This window comes from Poecilia formosa, unplaced genomic scaffold (genome assembly GCF_000485575.1).
Source record: "Poecilia formosa unplaced genomic scaffold, Poecilia_formosa-5.1.2 Scaffold11, whole genome shotgun sequence".
NCBI lineage: Eukaryota > Metazoa > Chordata > Actinopteri > Cyprinodontiformes > Poeciliidae > Poecilia > Poecilia formosa.
Genome location: NW_006799950.1, coordinates 3,673,319 through 3,700,824, shown reverse-complemented (window position 1 = coordinate 3,700,824; position 27,506 = coordinate 3,673,319). Strand labels below are relative to the sequence as shown.

General features: G+C 41.5%; 3 protein-coding genes across 9 annotated transcripts in view; 1 reads left to right on the top strand and 2 right to left on the bottom strand.

Moving 5' to 3' along the window:
- LOC103132691 (nocturnin-like) overlaps positions 1-14,309 on the bottom strand; it is a 17,522-nt gene extending 3,213 nt beyond the window's left edge. Inside the window, exons 1-6 of one of the 6 annotated variants that reach the window (XM_016667094.1) lie at positions 12,347-12,441; positions 8,746-8,839; positions 8,567-8,655; positions 2,333-2,478; positions 2,032-2,206; positions 1,001-1,332 (exon numbers count right to left, since the gene is read on the bottom strand). In XM_016667094.1, the coding sequence (XP_016522580.1) occupies positions 1,001-1,332; positions 2,032-2,206; positions 2,333-2,470 (645 nt within the window). In that variant the 5' untranslated portion in view covers positions 2,471-2,478; positions 8,567-8,655; positions 8,746-8,839; positions 12,347-12,441. Of the gene's footprint in view, positions 1-1,000; positions 1,333-2,031; positions 2,207-2,332; positions 2,479-2,685; positions 3,884-4,484; positions 5,702-8,566; positions 8,840-12,346; positions 12,442-14,222 lie in introns of those variants that run through there. The other 5 variants (XM_007544507.2, XM_016667098.1, XM_016667105.1 and 2 more) reach the window with 5 other exon arrangements.
- On the bottom strand, positions 9,552-12,335 carry LOC103132741 (trichohyalin-like). The gene has a single exon (XM_007544540.2). It carries the CDS (start codon positions 12,030-12,032, stop codon positions 9,816-9,818), a length of 2,217 nt encoding a protein of 738 aa, XP_007544602.1. The 5' UTR covers positions 12,033-12,335; the 3' UTR covers positions 9,552-9,815.
- Positions 14,292-27,506, top strand: LOC103132751 (uncharacterized). Of its 2 annotated transcripts, none has more exons than XM_007544548.1 (7): positions 14,292-14,565; positions 21,413-21,720; positions 22,044-22,108; positions 22,189-22,346; positions 23,006-23,506; positions 23,636-25,122; positions 26,001-27,506. In XM_007544548.1, exons 1-7 carry the CDS (start codon positions 14,322-14,324, stop codon positions 26,628-26,630), a joined length of 3,393 nt encoding a protein of 1,130 aa, XP_007544610.1. In that variant the 5' UTR covers positions 14,292-14,321; the 3' UTR covers positions 26,631-27,506. The 2 variants fall into 2 exon arrangements, with proteins under 2 accessions (XP_007544610.1, XP_007544616.1); XM_007544554.2 differs by lacking the exon at positions 14,292-14,565 and adding an exon at positions 17,274-18,380.

Sequence of the window (27,506 nt, the reverse complement as noted above, 5' to 3'; positions counted from 1 at the left end):
GTCATGTTCATGACAGATGTTATGTCATGAACATGACAGTGTCATGTCAGTCTTATGCACACCCCTTCAAATAAAGTGTGACCAATGTTACCCACTTGATTTGTGGGGATCATCATGGCAGAGAGTCTGATGTTCACACTGTCCAGGAGCTCGAATCTGGACTCGTCAAAGAAGAGGGCACAGCCGTCGGGACCACTGTTGCCTTCTACGTCCAGGCATGGAGACCAGGGCTTCGGACAGAAATGGCTGCTGTAGCCCAGGTTCGCCAAAACCGGCTGGAAGGTGTCATAGTAGTGGTCTACCTCCTGCAGACACAGGATGTGAGGTCGGTAGGCCAGAATCTCCTCCAGGATGAGGCTCCTCCTTCGGGACCAGCTGAGGGCCTCCAAGGGACACCGGACAAAGTTGTCAACTCCTACGCCCAGAGCTGAGGGTCAGAGGAAGGAGGAAGGTGTGAGCTGCCAAAAACCGCAGAGACACACCGAAAGGTTTCCAGACTCAAAGACCACTGCTACATGTTTCTGTATGGCAACCTGTCACTTCCACCTGAGCTGTGGACCTCTGCAGCTCATCCAGAGTCACTGCTTAGCAAACGATCAATGCTCGTCTTCCCCAACATGTCATTGGCACCAGAAATGCTACACCCTTTCCATTGTTAAATAACAGAATATGGGTGGGCAATATGGACTAAAAGTTTTATCACAGGATTTTGTGGTACTATTGTGATAACGATAAAAGTGATGATTGAACCTACTTTTAACTTCTGTTTTTTTTTTTAGGTAAATGTGGCTGTGAATGTATGACACAGCAATCACAGCCCAGTAAAACACACCCCTTTGTAATATGCTTTTTTAGGACACCAGTCATACATTCTCACTAACTGCATTTAATCATATTTTCAAATGTATTGATGTGTAATGACACTCACTGAAGAAACACTGGAGAAAATACTAGAAATANTGCACACCCCTTCAAATAAAGTGTGACCAATGTTACCCACTTGATTTGTGGGGATCATCATGGCAGAGAGTCTGATGTTCACACTGTCCAGGAGCTCGAATCTGGACTCGTCAAAGAAGAGGGCACAGCCGTCGGGACCGCTGTTGCCTTCTACGTTCAGGCATGGAGACCAGGGCTTCGGACAGAAATGGCTGCTGTAGCCCAGGTTCGCCAAAACCGGCTGGAAGGTGTCATAGTAGTGGTCTACCTCCTGCAGACAGAGGATGTGAGGTCGGTAGGCCAGAATCTCCTCCAGGATGAGGCTCCTCCTTCGGGACCAGCTGAGGGCCTCCAAGGGACACCGGACAAAGTTGTCAACTCCTACGCCCAGAGCTGAGGGTCAGAGGAAGGAGGAAGGTGTGAGCTGCCAAAAACCGCAGAGACACACCGAAAGGTTTCCAGACTCAAAGACCACTGCTACATGTTTCTGTATGGCAACCTGTCACTTCCACCTGAGCTGTGGACCTCTGCAGCTCATCCAGAGTCACTGCTTAGCAAACGTCATCCCCAACAAGTCATTGGCACCAGAAATGCTACACCCTTTCCATTGTTAAATAACAGAATATGGGTGGGCAATATGGACTAAAAGTTTTATCACAGGATTTTGTGGTACTATTGTGATAACGATAAAAGTGATGATTGAACCTACTTTTAACTTCTGTTTTTTTTTTTAGGTAAATGTGGCTGTGAATGTATGACACAGCAATCACAGCCCAGTAAAACACACCCCTTTGTAATATGCTTTTTTAGGACACCAGTCATACATTCTCACTAACTGCATTTAATCATATTTTCAAATGTATTGATGTGTAATGACACTCACTGAAGAAACACTGGAGAAAATACTAGAAATAGTATAGCAAATAGTGAAGCAAAGCCTCAGAGTGCTGCTGCAGCCTCTCAGATAACGTCTCTTAGGATATGGAAAAAAACAAAAAAAAAACTCCACAGTTCAGACTAATTAAAGTGAAATGCACATTTCCTCAATAAACATGTTTTTTTATGAGCTGATGCTAATAAAAATCAGTCTACCTTGGGCTAGGATGTTCCACTGCATCACCCTGATGGGGACGCTGGCAACGTCGTCTCCATGATCGATGTAGACAAAGTTTCTCTGCAGGTGAGGAGGTCGGTCCCTGAGGGCCTCTTCACACTGCTGAAGCAGCTCCACTGGATCAAGGGGGCATACGGGGGAGTTCTTCTGCTGCTGCGCCCAGAAACACACAACAGATAGTGTTCGGCTTTATAGGCGGAAAAGTGTAACCAATATAACCAACGTCATGAACAAACAAAATAAAATAAAGCATTTTAGAACTGCAGAAGGTTTGTTTACCAGGCAGAAATCTGAATCCAGGTTGGTAAGAGCGGGCTGGTGGGGGCTCAGGTAGGATGGAGGGAGGGACAGGGGGGAGCTGCTGCCGCTGAACGTCTGAGTCAGGGTGTTGTACAGCCTGGTGGCTCCTCCACCCATCGGACACACTAGTGGAGAGAGAAAGCCCCCGCATGATTACCATCAGAGAAAAACTCAACAAGACCGCTGGAGACGCCGCGCTGAAATTAGAAAAACCTCTGGATTATTCTCAGTTCTTAAGGCGAGTTCAGAGCTTCACATCTGGTGAGCTATATAAAATAAAAAGACCAAACGCCAGGTCTTTTTATTTATAAAGAGTTGATGGACATTCTTACCTTTCTACCTTAATAGACTCCATACTTATGGGAATTTCTCCAGTAATCCTGCAGTAACACATTATCAAATCAGTCTCAGCAGTGCTGACAGCTTTTCCTCTTTTAATAAAATTAATCTAACAAAACATTTAGACTAAAAGTAAGATCATATTCAAATTAAAATCTTATTGATAGAAGCTTGAGTCTTCTATACGGCTTCCTGAAATACCAGCAATACCTGGGAATCTCACTGGGAGTGAACTATTTAAAGTGTCAGCCCGATGCCCTTAGTTGCCAGAAACCAGTCATACAACAACCTGCCAGTGTCAAAATGTCATGCAAAAAGTTAAAAAAGAATATGTGTTTTATTACATTTTTATAAGTCTTGTACTTTCTTGAAAACAATATTTGTGTAATATGACTTTTACATGCTCAAATGAGGCACTGGTCAAACACTTAACTTCATTTGGCCATAAAAAGTATATAAGTCAAGGAAAAGTCATAAAAAAAATCTGAAAAATTTGTAATAAGTGTATCATACTAGTATGAGCTCTTTACACTTAAAGATTTGGGACATGGTTTTGAAGACTTGGGTGTTACGTCTCATTAATCAACTTGGAAAAACCCCCAAAATATTCTGACTTACAGCAACATAAGAATCAACAGCACACATCTTCTGAAAGTCAACTCCATTCACACCCATTGTAGCCCTGACTTCATGTCTAGACATTCAGGACACGACGCCTCCTCATGTTTGGACTTTTACAACTTCAATCTGTAGATATAAATGTACGCTCAATGTGTCCGGTTGGAAAACCTGCCAATGTCTCAACTCCTTACGTGGATTAGGAAAAACTTTGCATGATGTAAAACTAGAGGTGAATGATTAAAAAAAACAAAAAAAAAAAAACACTTATCTCTAATGAATGGCGACACCAAACTAAATAGGTAAAAATGACAAAAACAAGCTGCCCATTTGAAATCCGGACACCTGTCACATTCCTCAGTCACTCAGATCAACAGGACTGACAAGATTCCCTTCAGTCTTCAGTATTGAGTTGAACAGTAAGTTGTCCTTTTCTGTCTTTTAACTTAAGCAAAGACAGACCCGTGGGATGCTAAAAATAAACGCCAGTCCACAGATGTGGTCACTGATAACAGCTGCAAAACATCCAAAATGCCTTTCATCATCTGAAAACATTTTTTTTATTTTATTTTATCAATTTCAACATCACTTGAAAATTTTGTTCATGTATTTTTTGGGGAGGGGGAAAAATTTGATTTGATAAAAAAAAAAAATAAATAAAATAGACTGGTCAAAGTTCGTCTTTGTAGTTGTTTCAACAACATCAGCTTGTGAGCGTAGACAGCTTTTGATTCGGCCAATATGTTAGTAGGGTACTTTCATTAAAATTACAATTAAAGGGTGGCAACCTTTACACAAACCCACTCTTAATCTAAATTCTACGATCTTTATTGGACTTAAAGCAATAAAATATAATTTTTAAACGAGATGTTTATAAAAACAACCTAAATACAACCATCTGACCGAATTCATTGTAAGAAACTGGACATGAATGGAAATCTTCTGATTCACAGTTTTCTTCCAGCTGTTCTTCCACAGAGAACAGCTGAATGTAAACCTTGTAGAGGAATATAATTGTTTATGTAAAATCCCATAAAAGCGTACTGGGATCAGCCTGAGGACACGTTTTTTTCTGTTTATTTTACTTTAAATCCTTTATCCGGTGAATGGTTTATTACAGATAACGACCACATCAGATCTGCTACGTGTTCATCACCCGAGAGCTCCGACTCACCTAAAGTCTCCATCACTGTCCTCAGCCGCAGCACTTCACTAGAACGTTCTCCGTTCTCCTCTAAATGCAACCGTCCTCCTCACAGATGAGAGTGGGATGCGCTTGCCCTCTCGTCTCGTCGCCGCCTTTAAAGCCTCCAGATCAGGAAGCCGGCGTCACCGACACCTGGCGGCTCATGTGCTGCTGAGCTGGTTCAGTGTGTTACTGTGTAATGAATCAACATAATGCTGCAAGACTGCATAACAGCCTCGGCACAGGTGCGCAAAACGTGCCAGGCCTTTTTCATCGTCTACCTCCACCCGTTTTGTAATGCCGCGCACATAACTCCAAAAACAAGTCCACCGATGTTATACAGCTGGCTTTTTCCAAGTTGAATACTGTACTTTTCCACACTGATATAACTAGACATAATCTGAATGTTTACAGAGTACTGGAAATGCCAAACTATATCTTCATATTAATAAAAACTATTTTTTATTAACTATTTTTATACACTTTTTTTTTTATTTCCCAGTGCAGTAGATTCAATAATGAACTGTTATTTGTTAAATGGCTAAACTGTCTGCAACAATGTTCTGCTTTGTTTCTGTTGCCCCAGATTTGGGTCCAGCTGTGGAGACTTTTTGAAGTTGCGGCTCTCAAAGAGCTTTATTAGCTGTCCTTAAAGCAAAATGGCTCAGAAAAGCTCAGAGGAAAGAAACCATCGACAGGACAACCAGCAGGGATGCATTCCACAAATGTGACTGATGGCATGAAGAAAATGATTGTGGAAAGAAAGTTACATAAAGTCCCAATGCATTAAACATGGTGATGGCAACATTATGCTGTGGAGTGTTTTTTTCCCCAGCGGGGGTAGTGAAGCTTATCAGAGATGATGGAAGGATGAACTGAGCTAAATGCAGGTCAATAATAGAAGAAAAGGGGAGGCAGAAGTTCATCAAGACTTTAAACATCCACCCGGGGGTATCTGACCTAATCAAAGTCCAGATCTAAATACAATTGAGACGCTGCGCACTTCTTGAAATCTGATGTTCTCCGGCACTCTCCGTCAAATTTGTCAGAGTTTGAGTTGCAAAGAAGAGTTTTCTGTCTTGTTTCAACCAATCATCAAATAATTCTGTTTACAGTGAGTGTGAAAAGGTCGATCAATCAATATTTCAGCTGTTTTGCAGTTTTCTGGGAGTTTGTTTCAGATTTGTGGCCGAATGCTGCTTCTTCATGTTTGGTTCTGGTTCTGGAGATGCAGAGCAGAACCAGAACCAGAAGACATGAGAGGTCTGGGAGGTTGATACAACAGCAGCAGATCTTTAATGTATTTTGGTGATTTATAAACTAGCAACAGTATTTTAAAGTCTGTTCTTTGAGCTACAGGGAGCCAGTGTAGGTTATGACTTTAGGTTATGAATTGGGGTGATGTGCTCCATCTTCCCGGTTTTATTGAGCACACAGAGTTCTTTGTTTGTTCTGCTTCAGTTTAATTCTCATAATTCAGATGAAAATATTACGTTCTTTATCGGGCACTTTCATTATGTGGTTGTGTGTGAACAAACAGTCGACTAAAACAACAACAGAGAACTAACTGTTCCTGCTGAATAATGATTGGTCACTGTGTTTCAGCAACCTTCACATATCTCTGAACATCTAATCAAAACCAGAGCGGCTTCTTTCCCAGCAGGGAGCCAGTCTTGGAGCCGATTCAGAACAACGTTGACTCAGATGCTTCAGGGATGAGCCATAAGACCTCCAGGCAGAAAACAAAGTGCTGCGATCAGGTAACACAACATTAAGAACAAGTAGTACTACAATCAGATTGTACGTTTTACAGAGAAGGCTCTGATGCACATGAGTGAAATTAACTTTAGCTACGCATAACCTATTATCTATTGTTGTAAAACTCTGGGAGACATTCATAATGTCAATTTGCTCAAAGCTAAATTAAGGTGGTGCAAACAAAATGTGAAAGAAATAGACCGTGACAAATCATTTAAAAATGTTTTCCAACATGAGGAGAGATTTTCAACCAAAAGACCAATCCATCAGAGGGAAATAGAGAGAGAAAAGTAAAAAAAAGTTGTCGTAATAACCTGCTTATTAACTGTGTGCGTAGTCACACTTTAACATTCTGTTGCAGCAGCTTTTGGTCCCATCTCTGTGTTCAGTCTATGCGGCTGCATCTTGACCTTTGGCCACAAACTTGAAAAGGTTCTCTGCATTTCTGACTGGAAGGACATATATTGCTTGTTCTCAACACTGTTCAAGGGATTTAAAAGATTTTCTGCTTAATTTTGTTCTGATCTACGCAACGCCACATTTCCTCTCGAGGTCAGCCTCACATAAAAAAATCAGCCTTCAACTTCAGTTCTCTGGCAGATCAGAGAGAGCGTAACATCCAAAGCTCACTGCAAAAACCTTTGTTTTATCTGGAAAGAAGAAGCCCCCAGAGCATGACGCTGCCACCACCATGCTTCACTTTGGTTGAGTGATGTGCAGGGCTGTTTATAAAACTTACGCTTTAGAAAACTGGGGTCCAAAGGTGAAAAGTTGGTTTTATCAGACATCAACACATTTTCCAACAAGGTTTTTGGAATATTTTGTGCTTCAACTAAATATTAGTATTAGGGTTTGCACACTTATGCAACAAGTATTTAATAATAATGTTAACATTAATAATGTTTTTTTTTTGTTCAGTTGTACAGAATATGTTGCATAAAATACAGAAAAACCTTTTTCTTGTGCTCAGTTATTATTATTATAAGTTTTATCTCTCACAAAGAAATGCATATTATCTATCATTTAGATCATATGTTTATAAGGGTGAAGCAAAACTGAAACAAGCCAAAGACATGACAGTGATTTAAAAACATATCATGAACAAAACCTGTTAAGCAAGCAGTAGGAAGGAAGAGCTCTGTTATAACTATCCTCACATACAAATTGTCTAACTACACTATGATATAATTTAAATGCCACTTAATGAAAACAGCAGCACCTTGCTTTATTTTTTTGTGACATTTTTTCCTCCTTATTGAATAAATTCATCCAAATTAAAAGGCCCAGTTTTGTTCTGCTGTTTAAATAGTTTTCAGAATGAAACTTTACAATCTGCTCTTGTTTCTCCATTGTTCAGGTGCCTAACAACGCACTACAAAACCTATCTATATCTGTCTACCACGGATCACCAGCTGCCTGATCCTAAAATAAATTATTCTGGATCCTATAATAAATGGACCGCTGCTGTAACATACAGCATATATGCTGAACTAGGGAATTGTTTTTGTTTTTTTAGTCTGCCACGCCCATAAAGGACATGCTAACAATGTTGTGTATCAATCTCATAGCAAAGTGACAAATAAACATGATATTTATCAGCAGTCAACAAGCTGCAGGGAAAACATTTCCATAAAATATACGATTAGCCTCGACTTGATCCACCTGCTGTTTACTGACATCCAAAATTTGTTCATATCGTTGCAACCGCAAACGCTCCGATATTTTTCTACATCCGTGCTGGATGTGTGAGCAGAGATCAGATCGGATGTGTTCGGTCTGCGGTGTTACGTTGCCCCTTTACTCTTTGACCTTAGCAGCCTGAGTGAGGCAATGCAACATAAACAGAGACGATCATGTGGCTGTCTTAGTAAATCTGGCTCCAGCACTCTGTCACAAGGAAACAGAGCTGTCTTTATCTCATGTAAAAATTGATTACTGTATTTAGGTCAGTGCTTGCTGAATAGAACTAAGACAATCTGAGAGAAACCCAGCAAAGCAAAAGGTTTGAGAAATGCTGTGTGCTCAAACAATAAATTAATCTGGGGGGGTGGGTGCAGATTTTAATAAGAAACATGTATCAGTAAAGCTGCAGAATGACAACAGCAACAAGCTGAGTTTATGGAGCAATAGCCCCATAGGGAGAAAAAGCTTGTAGCACCTATGCCACACACCTATTTAGGCACCTTGACACTATGTAGGGAATACATCCAAGAAGCTTTTCTCTAAATATACAATTCAGTCTGAGCTGATATACAAGATGACAGAAGTGCAAATACACAGCAAAGTCAACTTCTTGTTTTCCAAACACCCACCTTCTTTCCAAGAGTTAGGAGATCCCTTTCTTTTGAAGTTCAACTCTGGAGCAGCAAAGCCCGTTTTATCTCCTAACCAGGATTTAGTTCTGCCAGAACACGCCACAGAAAAGCACTGTGGCTCATTCAGCAAGCGTTTGCATGCTTTAGCTCAGAGTGGGGGTAAAGAACTAACTGACCCTCTAGAAGCAGGGTAAGGTCACAGCGGAGAGAAACCGGATCTGTTCTGCCATCTGCTGGCTGGAATCACACGGTGAACATCAGCTGGGACGTCTGACAAGACAAGACAAGAAGAGATGGAGGTATTATTCACAGAGACGAACATTAATGCAGAAACATGGTGGTGGCAGCATAGTATCATGTTGTGGTGAGGAAAAGGGAAGCGTGTTTGAAATGGTTTGAAATTACAGAAAGCTACCTGTACGGCAGTGACTGCGTGTCACAGCAATCAAAGTCCCACAAGCACAAATACTGCTCTAGAGAAACGTACCCATTTATAACGCGCTTCTAAAGGACACCAGATAAGACGGATAGTTTTGGAGAGTTTAAACATCATTAATTCGAATTTATTGTGACAACAATACATCAAAATTTCTATCACGATAAGAAGTTTATCGCAATAAAAAATACTGCAAAAGCTCACCCCTAATGCACACTTAACAATTTTAAGAAAATCATAGCATCTAGAATCTTCTATTTACTATAAATGGTGTAAAGCATGTGCCCGTTTCTTACTTTGCAAAAATGGGAAAGACAAGTAAGACATATGTCTTGAGTTGCAAATGTTAGAAAAAGAAAATACCTACCCGTCTTAAAAATAACCCTGAAGCTCACAAAAGACCAGAGTCAGAAAATGAAACAATTAAAAGTGTATTTATTTTCTGAGTTTTATTAATCTGTTTTAGAGTTGCCAAAAAAACAAACAAACAAACAAAAAAAAACAGAGGGTGCTCCAATTCTAAATTAATGCACTGAAAAAGAAAAAAAAAAGTCAACGGTATAACACATACTGTATATGACTAACGTTGTTGGACAATGTTAGAACTGTTTCACTATGGATTTAGAGAAAATTATTCATTTAAAAATAGACTTTATTTATATTCTTTAAACTTCACAAATATTGCAGAACGACAAATAGAGAACACATCTTTTTATCATTGTTTTTATTCTCGTTTATTGATCGTCTCCTGTACTGACAGTGTAGGCATGTTTGTCTTGTGATGCGTGAAGATGTATGGTGCACAATCTGTTAGTGCTGCCATCGCTCTATTGCTTTATCTCCCAGTCGTTTGCTAAACTCCAGCATCGCTTGGTGCAGCAGCGTGTTGATGCTCATCAGCTGCAGGTTCCTGTTCTTCAGCTCTTTCAACCCCGAACCCATAAGCGACAGCAGTTTGTCGTCACTCTTCTTGATGCCTTTAATCACAGAGTTATCTTGTCTAAATCCTTTCTGTATCTCTTTGAGAAGGGCCTCTGTTCTGCTGCTGAACTCTTGGACCTCCTGCTGGTACCTCTCTTTCTCCTGCCTGCTGGTGCTGATGTCCTCCATCATCTGTCTGGTGGAGAGTTGCAGCCTGCTGTTCTCTTTTTTGATCTGCCCCAGCATCAGAGTCAGCCCGTACATGTTCACCTCAATTTCTCTCAGGACTGAGCTCTGTCTGTTCAGCATGTCGCTGTGAGACTTGTGCAGCTCCTCCAGCTCGGCCTTCATCTCATCTCTGGGCGCCAGCAGCTTTCTGGTGCGCTCCGCCATGTCCCGGATGGACTGCTCCAACTCGGACTTCCTCCGAGTCAGCGCGTCTTTCTGCTCGCGAATCTCGTCGATCCTCAATTTCTCAACTCTCCACTTTCTCTCCACCTCTTTCAGCGTCTTCATTAGCTCCTCCAGCTCCCTCTCCTTCTCCTCGATGCTCCTACTGATCTCCTGCATCTCCGCGATGATCTGATCCACCTCCTGCTGGCGGAGGCTCTGGGTCTCTCTGTTCTCCTTCTCCAGTAGAGCCATCTGATGGAGCATCAAGTCAAAATCTTCGCTGTCAGGGTACTGCTCAAGCAGCGCAGCCCGCTCCTGCAGCAGCGCCTCATACCTCTTCCTGTTGTTGTGTATACCGGACGCCATTTTCTCCTCATAATTCTGCTGCCTTCTCTTCTTAGTCTCCAGGATCCTGTCGAGTCGCTTGATTTTCTCTTCTAACTGCTTGATTTTGAAATTCACCTCTTTCAGATCGGCAAGCAGCTCTTTCTTTCTGGACTCAGCAATGCGTCTGTTGATCTGCTCGTCCTCCAGGAGCTCTTGGATTATCTTCTCCATCTCCATGATATCCTTGTTGTGCTTGACGATGGAGGCAATGCGCTCCTCCAGCTGCAGCCGGGAGCGCTCCAGCTCTGTGGAGACCCACTCATGGTCGGCCCGGACCTCATCCTCCACTCCAAGCTGATGCTTGCACAGTTTAGAATAGTAGGCCAGCGATTCTTTGAGGAGCACCTGGGCAGCCAGAGCCTTCTCTAGTCCGTCTTCCACTCCAATGGTTTCCTCTTGCAGACTTTTGAGGGTGAGGTTGAAGGTTTCCTCTTGCATTTCGCTGTGCTTCTTCTGCTTCTCTATCTGTTGGTTCAGCTCTTTGTTCTGCAGCATTTCTTCCTGTAGTTGTTGCTCACAACTAAAGTGGGACATCTTCAAACTTTGCAAATTGTCCTGCACTTCAGTCGTCTGCCGAAAGAGCTGTTTTATTTTGCTTTCCATTTCCCTTTTATTCTCTTTAAGCTCCTTTAATTCCAATCCAATCTTCTCAACCACCTCCTTCTGCTGCTTAACCTGTCCCATCCTGTAGGCCATCTTTTTGTCCAGGTCCTCATTTTCCTCAGAGAACCTCTCCCTTTCCAAAGCCACGCTTTGCTGAAAGGACAATTTCTGCTGCTCAACATCAACGATGGAGTTTCTCAACTGCTCTGTCTGCTCCAGCGTCTCGTCCAGATGCTGCTGCCTGCTGTATCTGAGGCTGACCAGAACATTCAGAGAGACGATCAGCTCCTTGTGTTCAGCACTCACTCGATCTCTCTCTCCCTGAAGCAATTTGTGTTTTTCTAACAGCTCCTGCAGCTTATTCTCTTTCTCCCGTAGGATCTGAAAGGATAGACTGAGCTCTCTGCGGAGCTGCTCTATCTCCTCGACGTTAACAGCCCGGGCTGCTGCTTTGTCTCTCAGGATTTCATCCCTCAAACGATTAGTCATGTTTATAATCTTGTATCTAAGCTTGCAGTTTTCTATTGTCTCCACTTCCAAGAGCTCACGGACAGTTCGCCTTGTGGCTTCTAACTCGGCTACAGCTTCTGTAATGGCCGTGAGGTGGACGCATCCTTCGTCTGAGAACGGGAGTTCGTCCTCTCTAAGCTCTCTCTCCAGGTCCTTCAGACGCTCCAGTGCCGCCACGACGGCGGGAAACTCTGGAACCAGGCAGGAGGCCATTTCCCTCCAACTCCTTTGCTTTTTACACCAACTTTGCGGCGCTAAAATTAGCCGTTATGAACCTAACCGCGTTCGAACGCTGTAACCACGGCAACGGAGCTCCATACGGGAAGCCGCTGAGACCAGAAAAGACCAGTAACCGCAAACCCCGAAATAAAGCGAAGCCTGCATCCAAAGGACAACGAAGGTTCCACAAAATACGCTACATTGACATAAGGATAGAGATTCAAAATCGATACATAGCGTGTTTGAAATGTAAGAGAAGCTCCTGCGACTATAGAAAAGAATGCAAAACGCTCGGTTTAGCGGCTTACCTGACGCTGAGGTTGACCTACAAAATGTATGTGTCAGCTTAAAATCAAACAGCAAGTGTCAGCACAGTAAACCTGGGTTGCCAGGTTTGAGTTTTATACCTACATTAGTCATGTTGAATCTCCGCTTTTGTACATGAATGAGGAATAAAATATGGTTTTCATAAGGAAAGAAGAAAGACGTTGCATCACTTCAAAGTTATAAACTCACATTTTACATTGTTTCAGAAAATGATTAAGTTTTATATATGGAATCGCAGTCAAGTCAAATTATCTGGATTATATGATAAACCCGAAGTAAGCCTACTTACCTTTTCAAATTCAAAAATACTTTATAGATTCCAAAGGAAAACTAAATGTCATTGTAACTCATTAATTTAGATTCTTCAAAAGAGTTATTGTAGATGATGATGGCTGTTGGCAGGAAAGATCTCTTGTAGCAGTCTGTGTTACAGCATATCTGAAGAAGCCTCTGACTGAAGGTACCGTGTATTCCTAAGACAGTCTGATGAAGAGGATAGTCAGGGTTGTCCAAAATTTGCTTGATTTTATGAAGAATCTTTCTTTGCATCATCTCCAGAGTTACCACAGTCATGCACAGAACAGTACCAACCTGTTTTATCAGGCTGTTGAACGTTTATAGGTCCCTGGCTCTGATGTTGCTGCCCCAACAGATGATGGCAGAAGAGATAATGAGCAAGCACTAGTACTTCATCTTCCTTCCAAAAGTTGATAAAGTCTTTGACATTTATCTGTCTGAAAAGACTTGTAAAGCAATCTCTAAGGCTTTTGGACTGCAGCAAACCACAGGGAGAGGCATTATGCACAAATGGAGTTAATATATAACATTGGTGATTGTTCCCAGAAGTAGGTGGCCTACCGGAATTACTCCAGCAGTGCACGAACAACTCATTTGGGAGGTCATAAAAGAACCAAAACAACATCTAAAGCTCCGAAACACAGTTGCTTAATTATTGATTCAAGGATATAAAAGAAACTGAGACAAAACAGCATCCATGTGATAGTTACCAAAAGACACTTTTGAACAAAAAGAACCCAAACACACGTCTCACAGTTGCAAAGATATCTTGAATAAAACACAGGATTGCTTTAAATAAATCAAACCACTTTAACTCATCAGTGTAAAAGATGAAACATGTTGGGAGTTTTATTGCACTCTGAGCTCAATGTTGAAAACACCTTCACTATATGTGGGCAGTTTTGTCAATATAAAGAAGCCCATAACCTGTTTTGCTAGTTCAAGGTGAAGTATGCTAATATTGAGAATATGAGAAAATAGGTAACTTTTTGAGGGTTTTCTTTGTTTGAGGTTTTATGTCTTTAATATTTTAAGTATAAAAAAAATAAAACCAGGTTCTTTTTCTATTCATCTGTGTTTTGCCACACATCCCATTCCCAGAATGAAAATATAATTGGTATATTTCAATGTCATATTTCAAAACAAGAATCAAACACATTCTTGCTTTTATAAGTTATTTTTCAATTTTTGCAATGATTTTTTTTCCATTTCACAGCATTTTAAAACTTTAACGTTTCCATATAGAAAAATTAAGGACTAAAACCGTTGATGTTTCGGTTCTTAAAGCAAACATTAAAGAAATGTGTCGATCAGTCTGAGTTTGTTTACATCTGCACATGTATTTCGTGCTGTTGTGTTGACAAGTGGACCTGGCAACCTGAGTGATCGCATGGTGTTGACGTATGTCGACAAATAAATGCGTAAAAGCACAGAAGTACAGTGGCTAGATCAGCACCCAAACCCTTATGTTGACATTTCATCATCCTTAACAACGGATGTCGGTTACATTATACATTATGTGACGGTTATGTGCTAGTCTGGTTTGAATTTTATACTCACCTACTGAAAGTAGTGGTACTTCTGCAACGGTACTTGTTCTACACGCTGCAGCTCTGGCAGCAGCTCCATGGCTAGTCTGCACAGAAGAACCACAGAAACATGGACCTCATCTCCAAACCCAGGAGCAAATCTGTGGTGTGGACATACTTTGGCCTGAAAGCGGATGAGAAGGGACAGCCTCTGAACACCGGGGAGGTCATCTGCCGTCTCTGCCGGAAAATAGTGCTCGCTAAAGGAGGAAACACCACCAATCTGAGGAGCCATCTATCGCGGCGCCATCGCGCAGATTTCTATGAGCTCACTTCCTTCGCGACTGCTGGTGGTGCTTCGTTTGAATTTCAAGGTACTCTTCGGCCTATTGTTAAGGTTTTCCCTCTTAAAATGCATGGAATATTAACTGTGCATGAAGATTTTGTCGTTAAACTGTAACTGCATACCTAACAGGCCTCCTTTCTGCCAGGTCGTTGTGCAGATGCAGAGTAGTTGTAATAAAGTTTCAAGAACATGAAGTTGGCATTCAGCTCTAGATTAAAGGGCTACTCCACCGCACCTGCTAACGAGACAACCTTGAACCAACCAGTTTTAGTTGAAAAAAAAAAAAGAATATGTATAAAAATAAAAACTAGCATACCCAGAATGCTCAAATGGAGTCCTGCTTAAAAACTACATCACCTCAACAACTCAAACCTTGATATGTGTAGATTATACAAACCAGCATCGTTTTTGGTTTGTGAAAGTTATTCTATTTGCAAAAACACAAGGCTGGTGTTAATACATTTGGGGCATCACACCAGCTTTCATTGGGTCATCAAAACTAAAACAAGACACAACTTTAATATACATCTGAGATCTTCACAAAACAGCTGTATTTATAATATGAACTTATACACACAAGTTAAATTTTTATGAATTTAAGCTACTTATGTGGCTAACTGTCTTGAACTCTGAAACCTGTTGGCTGTCCAGTTACTCAGCATTGGACACAGAAGTAGGTAGTACTGTCGTTGCGTTTACATTATTAGTTTTACTGCACCATGTTTTTACTTTTACTTCAGTTGCTGTATTATGAAATGTCCCTACTCTTATTCGGAGTGAAAATTCTGGATGATATATATAATTACACTAAATAAAAAAATATATATATATATATATATATATATATATATATATATATATAACAAATGTCAATTTCTTTCAACTAAAAATGAACATACCTAAATATATCCATAGTTTATGAAGTGAGATTTCTTATTTGTATATGTTTTTTTTGTCAACAATTTTCCAATTTTGGAAGTAAAAAAAAGTATATCTTACCTTTTATATGTATTTGTAATATGTTATTTATTTTTGATTCATTTTTCATTCTTTAAAGTTCCTGAATTTACACATAACTTTGTCTGATGACGTCATTTTATCATTTTGAAATATTAAATCAGATGTGATGATCTGTTACTCAGTACTTAAGTAGACTTTTAGCAAAATGCTTTTTTAACTTTTTTACTTGACTTTTTTATTTTCTTAGGCTACTTTTTACTTTTATTTACCTAAGAAAAAAATATGTTTAGCTATCCTTTAGTATAGTTTTTGTACCCACTTACTGGATTTCATTTAGAAATGTCAGAGTAAAAGGGGCTGCATACACATGCAGACCATGATTTTTTTTTTAGATTTTTATATATATATTTATAAAAATATAAATACTGTGCAGCGTTTTCCTTCCACTTTATAGCTGTGCACTACTTAGTGTTGGTCTATCATACAAACCCCAAGACGATACACTGAGGTTTAGGATGGATTTTAATATGACAAAATGTTGAAAAGTTCAGGAGAAACTGATAAAGAACCACTCACCAGCTTCAGCAAGCATCGTCACAAAGTATTTGACTTTCATTATGGGGTTGAAAAACACATTTCTCACAAAAACATGTAAATCTGTGAGATACAGAAGCATCTCCTTCCTGAACAGTGTGTTGTCTGGACATCCCAGTTGTTTTAATACATGTTTATTAATGTTTAAAGAAAATGCAATCAGGCATCAGGAAACTGTACCCAATGATGAACCAGACTGGAGGAGGTCCACAGTTCTCTTTCTGATGTATTAGCCATTTTCTTTTGCTTTATCCCTTGCCACATAAGTAAACAATCGGTTTGAGGCGTTTCCCTTAAGTATTTCAACAGGTGTGCATCTATTTAACTCAAATGTTGTGAATGAACCTATCAGAAATGTGCAAAGCCACAACACAATCTGGATTTTCCCATATCTTAAACGGCATAGCAACTTAAGTGTCTGAAAACTTTCGAATTTGATGGATGTTGAAAATATTTTCAGCAATTTCTCTCTTTCTGGTATTTAGCACATATAATCCAGACAGGAAAGTAAATTCAGCCTGATTTAATACATGACAGTAAGAAAAGATGGTTGTGTGTTTGTAAAGTGAGTGTAAATATCTGGTTTCAACTGTATAACTATATAATGATTTTACTCAAGTAGACATTTAGCAAAATACTTTTTATTTTTATGTTTACTTGGGTAATTTCTTAGACTACTTGTTACTTTTATTTATTTATAAAATACTTTGAAGTAATGCTACTCTTACTTTAGTGTTTTGTGTGCCCACCTGTCCTACTGGATTTAATTTAGAAATGTCAAAAGTAGGGGTGCTGTGGTGGCACAGCGGTTAAGCACAACCCACATATGGAAGCCTTAGTCCTCAATGCGGCGTCGCAGGTTCAATTCCCAACCTGGTAACCTTTGCCACATGTCTTCCCCTTTCTCTCATTACCTACTTTCCTGTCAATTTACCATCAAATAAAGGCCACTAGAGCCAATAAAAAAAGAAGTGTAAAGGGGGCATAATGATTTTTGACTTTTTAAGATCTACTAAATGTTTTATAGTAATTGTCAGAGCAGCAAATTCAAGTGCAAGTTATAATTTTCCATTCAACCTCCTTTACATCTAAAAGGTACCGCATCACCTTCTTGGTATATTTTTGAAATATCGTTTTGGGTATTTGTAATTAAATCCTTACTAATTATTATTCATATTAATGTCTGAAATAGCTTTGTTACCTCCCACCCAGTCTATTATTGATAGATGTACCAATCCTGGACAGTCCTGATATCCAGTTTTCAATGAGAACAAATGTGGTGCTGGTTCCTTGATATAGTTCTGAATTGAACCAAAGATTGACAAATTATCCCCATTATTGCTTCAGTATCAGGTATGTGTGATACTGAAGCGCCTTCAGAGGTGCTTCAGTATCACATACCTGCCCTATGAGCAGGTTCTGGCTTTACCTTAGCATGTAGAAGAGTGTGGGGGTTGTTTCTATTTCCTAATGAGGAGGACATGTTGCTAGGAATGTGTGAGGGGCAATTTAAATGGGAAGCAGTGGGGGAAGGGAGGAGAGATCACTGACCACATGAGATAAGAGGAAAATTCAAAACCTGTTGGACTTGTTTCATGAATAAATGCTGTGTTTTAAATGAATTCAGTTCTAACTTTCTAGGGCTTTTTTGTTCCTGTCCTAATTTGTTTTTGGTTGTTGTTGTTTTTTTAGTGCATTTATGCAAGCTGTGTTGGGAGCATTATCTGGCAACCTCTGCTGTCCCTGTGTGTTGCCGTTGGTCGAGTCGTAAAGACGTAAAAACATAGAAATAGAGCAGCTAGACCATGAAGTATTAACTGGATTTTTTGTGTTTTTCGTCACTCCGCCCTGGAGGATTGTTCAGACTGAATCCTGAACAATACACCGATGCGCAGGGTTTCCCCACAGAAACCCGATCCTCTGGATCAGTGTTACTTTGGCACATTAAAAACATCGGCGCAGTTCCCCTGGGGACACTTCTACCACACGGAGCTCTGTCTGCAGCTCTGCAGCCAGCCAGCCGCTCTGCAGAAAAAGGGGGCCGCAAAAACATGGATCTCGTAATCAAGCCGAGAGCAAAGTCATTCGTGTGGCTTTATTTTGGCTATAAAGCTGGGGAAAATGGCCGGCCGTTGAATCCCGACGAGGTCGTTTGCCGTTTATGCCGAAAGATTGTGTGCGCAAAGGGAAACACCACGAATTTAAGGAGTCATCTGAGGCGTCGACATCCAACTGAGTTCAATGAGAGCATTGGTTCCGCGACCGCTGGATCTTCCCTGGAGCCTCAAGGTAATATAACGCTACATTTAGCGCCTCGTTTAGCTGCTGGAAACATCCACCAGCACTTTTTTTTGTTGACATAAGTCGAGCATGAAACATTAGATGCAATCCTGCTCTGTATTTCGATGTGTTGCTGAATGGCCCTAAAGCGTGGTCGTGTTAAAGTTGCAAACAAGTAACACGGATAAAACGTGTCTTTACAGCTGAGAAATGAATTTAGAATATTCATCGTACTTTGAAACATCAAAACTAACTAATGCAGATGTAGACGAACCCAGAGGTTCTGAACAATTTGCGTGTTAAATTCCTAGAGGATCCCTAACTGATTACGAGGTGGTCGCCGAATGTAGGTATTGGAGTTTGTATTTTGTCCTTATTTCATTTTCTATTCTGACTTGTAACTTATTTTCTTTGTTTGCCAGTAAATTGTACAATGGTGCACCTTGTAAAACATTGTGCTACGCCTGCGCACAGCGTAAATTTACCTAGTTGCTATGGTATTCCCTAAACGGCTGAGCACGTGCAGCAAACTAAAGAAAACACCAACGTTTGGCCAAGCCTGCATTGGTATCATTTTTAAGCAGGGGGCGCGGTGTTCTGCTGCACCATCAACATTTTACACACCACCGCCCTGGAGTGGATTCATACATATGTCGCCATTTTCTCGAAGCATATTAGAATTTATTTATACTACATAGAATTTCCTCTGAAACCGAGAGATTGGAGCTCAGATCTGGAAGTGACATGATAGCCGAAATGAATGCATTCCTGATGCTGCTATCCTTGTATCCCGGAAGTAGGAGTTCTGAATGACGCTACACCAAGCATGACTTTCCTGTTTCGAAAAGTAGAGAAGACAACGTTGTTTTTTTCCATTTAACTTTTATTTTACAAAGATAAAAATAAAAAAGCTAATTTAATTTAATTTAAACATTTAATTTCCAAGAGTGTCCTGGGCTAGACGGCAACAGAACAAGATACAAACAAGACGGTTTCAGTCTGCAATAAATCATTAATATTGCGATAGACGTATGATTAATATCAATAATCGTATGTCAATAGAAAATACGTCTGATATAATGGTTAATAATTTCACTGAATCCCCATGCAGAACTCCACAGCATTCTGGGGGATGAAGGCAGTGGGAAAGCTGTACAGTAAGGGGAGAAATTGGAGTCCAACTGCTCAAGGAGAAACTGGGGGGAAAACATGGGAGGGTCTTGTCAGCAGTTTGGCAGTATTTCAGGGATTTAAAGCAAAAAGAAAAAAAATCTATAATTATGAATATTCATTGTTGCGATACTATACTGTGATAACGTTTTTCAGCCATATCATCCAGTCGCATTTAGACATACGTGACTCTAGTAAAACAACTCCCATAAAACGTCAACAGCCAGAGTTTTTTTTTTTCTCTCTTTGTTCTTCAACAAAAGGCACAGCAAAATAACACTGTGGGAGCAAAGACTGTAACCAGTTGATCTTTTCCGTTGGATGCAACTCTGAAGATATTGAGGCAGCTGAACTATGATGCCTCTATATTAATATCCTCTATTGAAGTATTTACTTTTGATTCAGGTCTACAATCTATCTTTATTATAACTGCTTATACTGTGTTCGTCCATATAAATTAGATTGTTTTGATCACATGTGAAGGTGAAATTTGATTGACTTAAACCTGCTGGACTTGGTCTTATTCTATTTGCTCTGGTTTTGGTCATCAGCTGGTTGCCATGTTTACAGATGAAGTTTCACAAAAAAACATTTTTGCTGGTGAGTTGATCAACTCATCAGTTGATCAACTCATCAGTTGATCAACTCATCAGTTGATCAACTCATCAGTTGATCAACTCATCAGTTAATCATCTGATGAGTTAATGAACTCATCAGATGATGAGTTGATTATGTGCAATAATCATACAAACTATTGCACAGGGTAAAAATTCAGTGTTTAAATGAAATTTCTTGGAAAAACATCTGATTCTAATGACTATTCTTGCATAATCCTACATTCAATTAACCCTAATAATAACAATTTTTGTGTCAGTTAAAACTTTATGGAAACTTCACTTGTATTAATTTTTGAGCATTTAAATTCCATTTTTAGTATGTTAAATCATCATCCACGTTACCATAGTAGCACCCAATGACATAATCCAAGGAAATCTCAGTTTGCAGCATATTAACCATCTCCTGCTGATAGACCGAATATAGAAAAGCAGGCTGTATGTCAGCTAATCTCAACACACAGGTTGATGGTGTCTGTGTCACTATTGATGGGTGATTGAAGAGAAGATTAATCTGAACCAAGGTCAGCAATGAGATGAAAAAAATTGGAAACATCAGACATGGACTGTGTCCAACTTGGAGGTTGAGGGACTGCAGTAAGCATGGCTCCTAAAAAAAAATAATTGAAATGCAGGGAATGATTTCACTGGCTGGCCTGAGTCACACGGTGGATCTGGCAGCAGACAGCAGTATGGATTTTTCTTCCGAGCAGGGCCATTGTGGGATTTGCATTTCATGGCATATTGACCTGGATGGCGACTACAAGCAGATTTCTTTTGGCATTGAATTTTTAAAAAAAGATTTCTGGATGCTGCCTTCTAAACTGACCACTATTTTCTTGCTGCATTCCATGAAGCCAACACTTTAACTGTGATATAGATTATATCACAAACCAGTTAAATGTACTAGCTATTTGTGCAAAGATGCTGGAATACCCTTAAGTTTTCCTGTAGCAGAAACTCGAACACCATCCTAGGAGCTATAAACGTTCTAAGAAATGTTACATTTCTATCTCGTCAGCGCTATTTTAGAAATAAAAAATAGTTTGGTGTGTGGCGGTTTTGAAGCAGAGGAATACCCAGACAATTCAGCTCATCTAGAAGATCTCCCCCAGAAAGCCGTGTTTTGTCTATACAGTTGCTACAAAAAAAATCTATGAAATATTCTAATTATTATTTTTTTTTACATGAGTGCTTTGCAGCTTTCATCTGAAGTTCATTTCAAATACATGATGATGCTGTTTGTATTTTCTCCAGCTCTAGATCTCAATCACGAAGAACTCAACGAGGATGTGCCGCTCCTGCAGACACCTACCACCTCCAATTACGTTCCCGATGCGGTGGTCCCGCCGGGCGAGCCGTGGCTCCACGGCGGCCCTTCCCGGGCCATGCTGTCCCTGCCCGCCTGCCTCTCCCTCCGTTCGGATGGGGCGTCGTCGGGCGAGGAACAGATGGAGCTGAAGGTGTACGCCAAGTGCCAGCTGCAGCAGGGGGTCCTGTTTGGGCCCTTTCTCGGGGAGGTGTGCAAGGGACAAATGCCGAGCAACCTCAGATATGCCTGGGCTGTAAGTTGACACACCCGCAAGATTTTATGTAACGGGATCATTTTGTAAAGTTTAGAAAACAACTTTTCTAGTAGCTGGCAAGTGCGTTTTAATTATGACAATAAATATTTACGATATTTCAGAAAATCGGCAGGAAAAAATGTCGCGTAAGCTTTCAGAAGTAGAATTTTATTAATTTTTTTTGTTCTTTATTTTAATCCTAAATTTAACCCTAAAGATTTGCAATTTGTAATTTCAAACCTTATTTAAAAGTTAAACAAATTTGTGCTTGATAAAATAAATTTATAACACATTTACTGAAAAAAATCTTTTTTTTTTTCTAGATCAGAGATGATTTTGCTTTCACCTATGTTGATGCGTCTGATGAGAACAAATCTAACTGGATGAGGTGAGTTATTGATATCACATCGCCGATCTTCCCCCGTCAGCCAACACGACTCACTGTAGATGTTTGCTCCGTATTCTCAGATATGTATCATACACGAGCAACGAGGACGAACACAACTTGGTGGTTTTCCAGTTTTACCGTCACATCTACTACAAAGTTTCCCAGTCCATCTCGGAGGGAGCGGAGCTCAGAGTCTGGATCGGGAAGGATTACGCCTCCCTGTTGGGTCTAGGCATGAGTGAGTTCTCATCTACGGGCTTAATGTCCCGTGGTGGATGATCTGGTGCATGTGGGCAGCTCATAAAAGTGGAATGTTATCAAAAAAGTTCATTTATTTCAGACAATAGTTTATGTACCGTCTAGATGGTTTGCACACAGAACATTTTATTTTACTGTTTGTCTCTGTCAACTGACGATTATGGCTCGCAGCTAATAAAACCCCCCAAAATTCAGTGTGAGAAAGATTTGAATATTTCATAAAGCCAAAGAAAAAGATATATTATAAAACAACTCTGACATTCTTGGCACATCAACAGAGCTACAGGCTGATGCAGTAATTTGTGGAAAATAAAGTTCCCTAAGAAGTATTGTGTTTGTATATAGTATATCCTGCATGGATATACTTTAAGTAGGCTTAATTTGCTTTAAACAGAATTTTGGGTTTCTTTAGCCATTATCAAAATTAACAGAAATAAGTGCTCGAATTGTGTTTAATGTGTCCACATGAGGTTCAATGTTTTAAATGGAACTGCTGGAAAAAACTAAAACTATTTTTGACTATGTTCTAATTTATTGAGAAGGCTCCTGCACTGTTTTTTGTTTTTTTTTTCTTTTTTTTTCTTCACCTTACCAACTTTAGGCTGACTGGACTAAACTTAGTGTTATCGGCTTTTACAGGTGGTAATGCAAAATGTGAAATTGGAGACAAGGAAACAGCACTGCGCCTCCTGCAGGACGTCCAGCTGGTTACCCTCCCAGAGCCGAGCAGCACCTCGCTTTGGTCCGACAGCAGCCAATCACAGAGCCCCATGCCGGTCATCAGTGAGGTGACGACGGTGTCAAACGCAGAAGCGGCCGGTGATCCGGGCTCTGCCTTCCCCCCGGCCATCCAGAACCAGTTTGTGTACAGCAGCTCCAGTGTGACCGACAAGTACGATTTCCTGCCTGGCAGCGAGAAGCTACTGAGCCACCCAAATGCCCACCAGCACAGCGCCTGGCAGTTTTTTGGTTTGGAGCCGGATCCCACCGGTCGGCCTCTGGATCGCAGCATGGCGGTGTGCAAGTTGTGCATGGAGCGTGTGTGCTGTGGAGGAGGAGCCGCAGATCTCCAGAACCATTTGACCATCAAGCATCACCTCAAACCTCGAGACATCACCAAGGATCGCGTCCTGGCAGCAGGTGACAAAAAAAAATACATGGCCAGGATAGGATTGATCCCACAACACAACCACACTTCATCCTTTAGATTTTATCAACGCTTTCAGCCGAGGCTTAGCCATTTTAATGCGTTTTTGTCTCCTTTGACAGGTCAGCGCATCGTTCCTGTGATGACTCCCGGCGGCGTTCACACCAGCTCTCATGTGGCGACATCTTCTCAAGTGACTAATGCCATCACCAGCTTCCTCATCAAGGATCTCCAGTCGCCAACTCTGGTGGAAGGAGAAGGCTTTAAACAGTTGCTGCACACGCTGCTGCCCTCCTACAAGGAGCCGCTCTCCTCCCAGCAGCTGCAGACCATCCTCAGAGACCACTACATCAAGGCCAAGATCAACATGGTCCAGCTGCTGAGGAGGAAAACCGCGAGCACCGACATCGAGGAGATGAGCGACTACACCGCTCCCATCGAGTTCGAGCCCCGGCGGCGCGGGCGACCCCCGAACCTCCAGAGGGCAGCTTCTCACTTCGTTACTTTGAGCGTGGACGTTTGGCTCCACAGCTGGCAGAACAGCTGCCAACATTACCTCACCCTCTGGGCTCATTACATCGACGATTGTGACTTCAGTCCTCATAACCTGGCTCTGGCCACCCAAAAACTGGAGGAGAGTGGAGCGAAAGACTTAAACCTCCAGGCGGTGGAGACGCAGGTGAAGGAGATGGCGCAGGAGTGGGGGGTCAGCCAGCCAAACCTGGTCTTGCTGGGAATGGAGGGGAAGCACAGGATGAGGCTGCGGCCCATAAAGACGGAGAAGGGGGTGGAGGCTACAGGGAGCCTCCCCCACCCAAATTCGACAACCTTTTTAGAGAGGGACGACTCTGCGTCGCCCGAGGAACCGCAGGTGTCCGCCGAGCACTTCAGCGAGGGCCTCCCCTCTGTCCCATGTTTCTTCAGCGCCGTGCAGGGCTGCGTTGAGGAGGTGATGCTGCACCCTGTGATCTTCAAGACCCTCTGCCAGTTCCAAGGCGTTCTCTCCACCCTGCTGCTGCCTCCAGCTCAGAAGAGAGGCTTGTACCACCATCACGCGCGGAAGCTGCTGCACAGCCTGACCAAGTCGGAGCAGGACCGGGTCAAGCTGTGGGCTCACAGCCAGCCCACCTGGAATTTGCTCTATCCATTGCTGAACTCTCTCATCAAACACAAGAGCCTAATCTGTGACATAATAAAGGACATTAATGAAGAATGTATGGCCAGAGAGGAGACGGCCAACGAGCCGTTGGGGAGCTACCAGGCGAACTCCGCCTCCAGTACTTCGTCGACGAGCCTCCCCTCATTGCGCTCCGAGTGGAAGGTGGTGGAGGAGCTCTGCTTGGTCCTCAAACCTCTGGACGTGGCCTGTAGGACTTTGGCCAAAGAGGCCTTCCCTCGTCTATCCCTCATCAAACCCATTCTCACGGGCTTGCTGTCGCGCCACCTCGTGCCGCGGCCGGGCGACTCCTCGTCCATCCTGAAGGAAGTGAAGCGGATGATGAGACGGAACCTGGCGAGCTGCTACGACAGCCCAGCGGTGAACAGGGTACTGTGCGTGGCATGTTCCCTCGACCCCCAGTTTCATGGGCTGGGCTTCATGGAGGAGAAGGTGAGCTTTGTTTTGGTTTTTTTTGTTTCTTTCAAATACCTTTCCTAATAAATTTTTCCTTCCACTTGACTTTCCATTTATATGTTTTAGACGGAGAAATCCACTTTTAGCAATGATCTCTTGTGCCTTACCGTATACTTTTCTGCCAGCAGATGGCAGTGTTTCCCTTTGTTGTTTGGGTCGCCACATGACATTACTGTTTAAAAGAAAAATACAATTTTTATTTTATTTTTAGTGGCCTGATGGTATATTTAATTGAAAGTTAATTTATTGCTGTCAATGTGTAAATTGTTTGAACTTATTACACAAAAAACAATATGATTCAATTCAAGGGTTTTTCTATAATTATTTTAACAATTAAGCTGATGGGGAAAAAAAACAAAAAAACAAAAATGTGAATGTTGTTGATTATTCATTGTGTTTTGTCTTTTTGTTAATTTAGAAAGAGCAGAATTTCTTGTGATTAGTCAATTTTAGTTATTGTTGAAATCAAACTCTGTTTTATAAATGGGTCATCTGAAAATAATTGCGAAGAAATCAATTAAGTAGTAGCATAATAAAAACAAAAAAGGTCATTTTCGAAAAAGGTAAGTTGCGAAAAAAAAAAAAAAGTCAGATTGGGCAGATTTTCTAAGATAAATTTACTTTATGTTCCTGGAGGCCGGAAAATAACTCGGTCAGCTCGTCTGCTTATCCTGAAGTTTTAAACACAAGAAATTTGCTCATGGATTCTCTCTGTGTTTAGTCCGGATCAACATGGTGACGTTGGTCTCCGACATTAGATCTTCCCCAATTTGCCAGATCTTTTTTATTTTTATTTTTCCCCCTGGATGAATTTCCTGCAAAGGATAATGAACTGTTTTAACCTCATGTTGCAGGAGCAGGTGGCCACATTCAACTGGCTGAAGCAGGAAGCTGTGAGGATCGCCAAGGAGGACAGGAAAGGGGCTAAAGCCAACCAGATGAAGAGAAGCTCCCCTCCCGTGTCCCCGGAGTCAGACAGCGAGATCCTGCGGCGGAGCAAACGCCTCAAAGAGTGTCCCCCGATCAACTTCAGAGAGCTGATCGTGGAAGATGAGTTCAGCGACGCTGGGGAAAACGACGACTGCGGCGACCCGTCGGACCCCTCTTGCCACGCGGGGCTCAGTGGCATGGAGTTCCTGCTGGGCGACCTGTTCTGCTCCACCCCCAGGAGCAGGCAGAGCTCCGTGGAGGAATCCGTCGACATGGAGATGTCTGTCTTCAGAGCCGACAGAGGGGCTTCGCTGGGGGTGGAGCCGCTGCAGTGGTGGAGGACCAAGGCGACTCAGTTTCCGCTGCTGGCCTCGGTGGCGCGGGTTTATATGGCTGCTCCAGCGGTGGCGGGAAATGCCGCGCAGGACTTCGCGCAGGAAGGACCGGGGAGAACCACAAACAGGAAGAGGTCCACCATTCCGCCCGAAAGTCTGGACGCTATCCTGTTTCTGCACCACAACCGCATTTCCACCGCTGAGGGTGGGCAGGACTGATGGCTGGGGGGAGGGGAGGCTTATTGAACATTAAAGAGGTTTCTTTTCCCCAGAGAGGTTCTGATGAAAAGAACTGAACCATTCCCTTCTGACTCGACTCGTCCAAGTTAAAAGTGATCCAGAAACCAAACCTGCAAGTTGATTTCAAATTTGAAAAGCAGCGTCGGTCCTGGAGAACCAATCAGCTAATTTCCCCTTCATCTGATTTTGCAGATAGGCATTTACCGACACGTTCATGGTGTAGTTTTTCTTTTTATATTTTATTTTGTATGTTTTTGGCTGCAGACTGCAAAAACACAGAAATGTATTGTTTTCTGGATTAGATTAGGTTTTAACTACTGACTTAGATTTAACCTTAGTTTCTTACCCTTGTAGTCCTTTGTGCCTTATCTCGTTTCGTTAGCCACTCCGTCACATAATATGTTTTCTAACCAAATTCAGCTTTTCTTCCCAACTTCTTTTTATACCTACAGCTGGTTATACTGAACTGTTTATGGGCTCGTTTTCTGCTGTTTTGCCTTTGATTTGTTTTTGTTTTGTTCATAAAAATATGAAGTAAAAGTTGAAGATTGTATCAGTTATGATTGCGTTGCAATGACGCTATTCAGTAAAAATCAACTGTAAAACATGTCATGTTCAATTAAAGGTTAGCATAACCTCTGCTGTGATAGTTTTGTACCACCTTGTACTACTAAGCATAATATCTGTATCATAGGCTTTATAGAAGGAATTTTATACAGTCTGTGGTCTGTATTGTGCGTCCCTGAATGTATTCTTTCACCTTTTTATAATCAAATACAGAAAAAGAGGTTATTGTCTGAGTTATGTAGCAAACCTGTCCTTCTTTTTCCAATAAAACAGATTTAACAAGTTGAA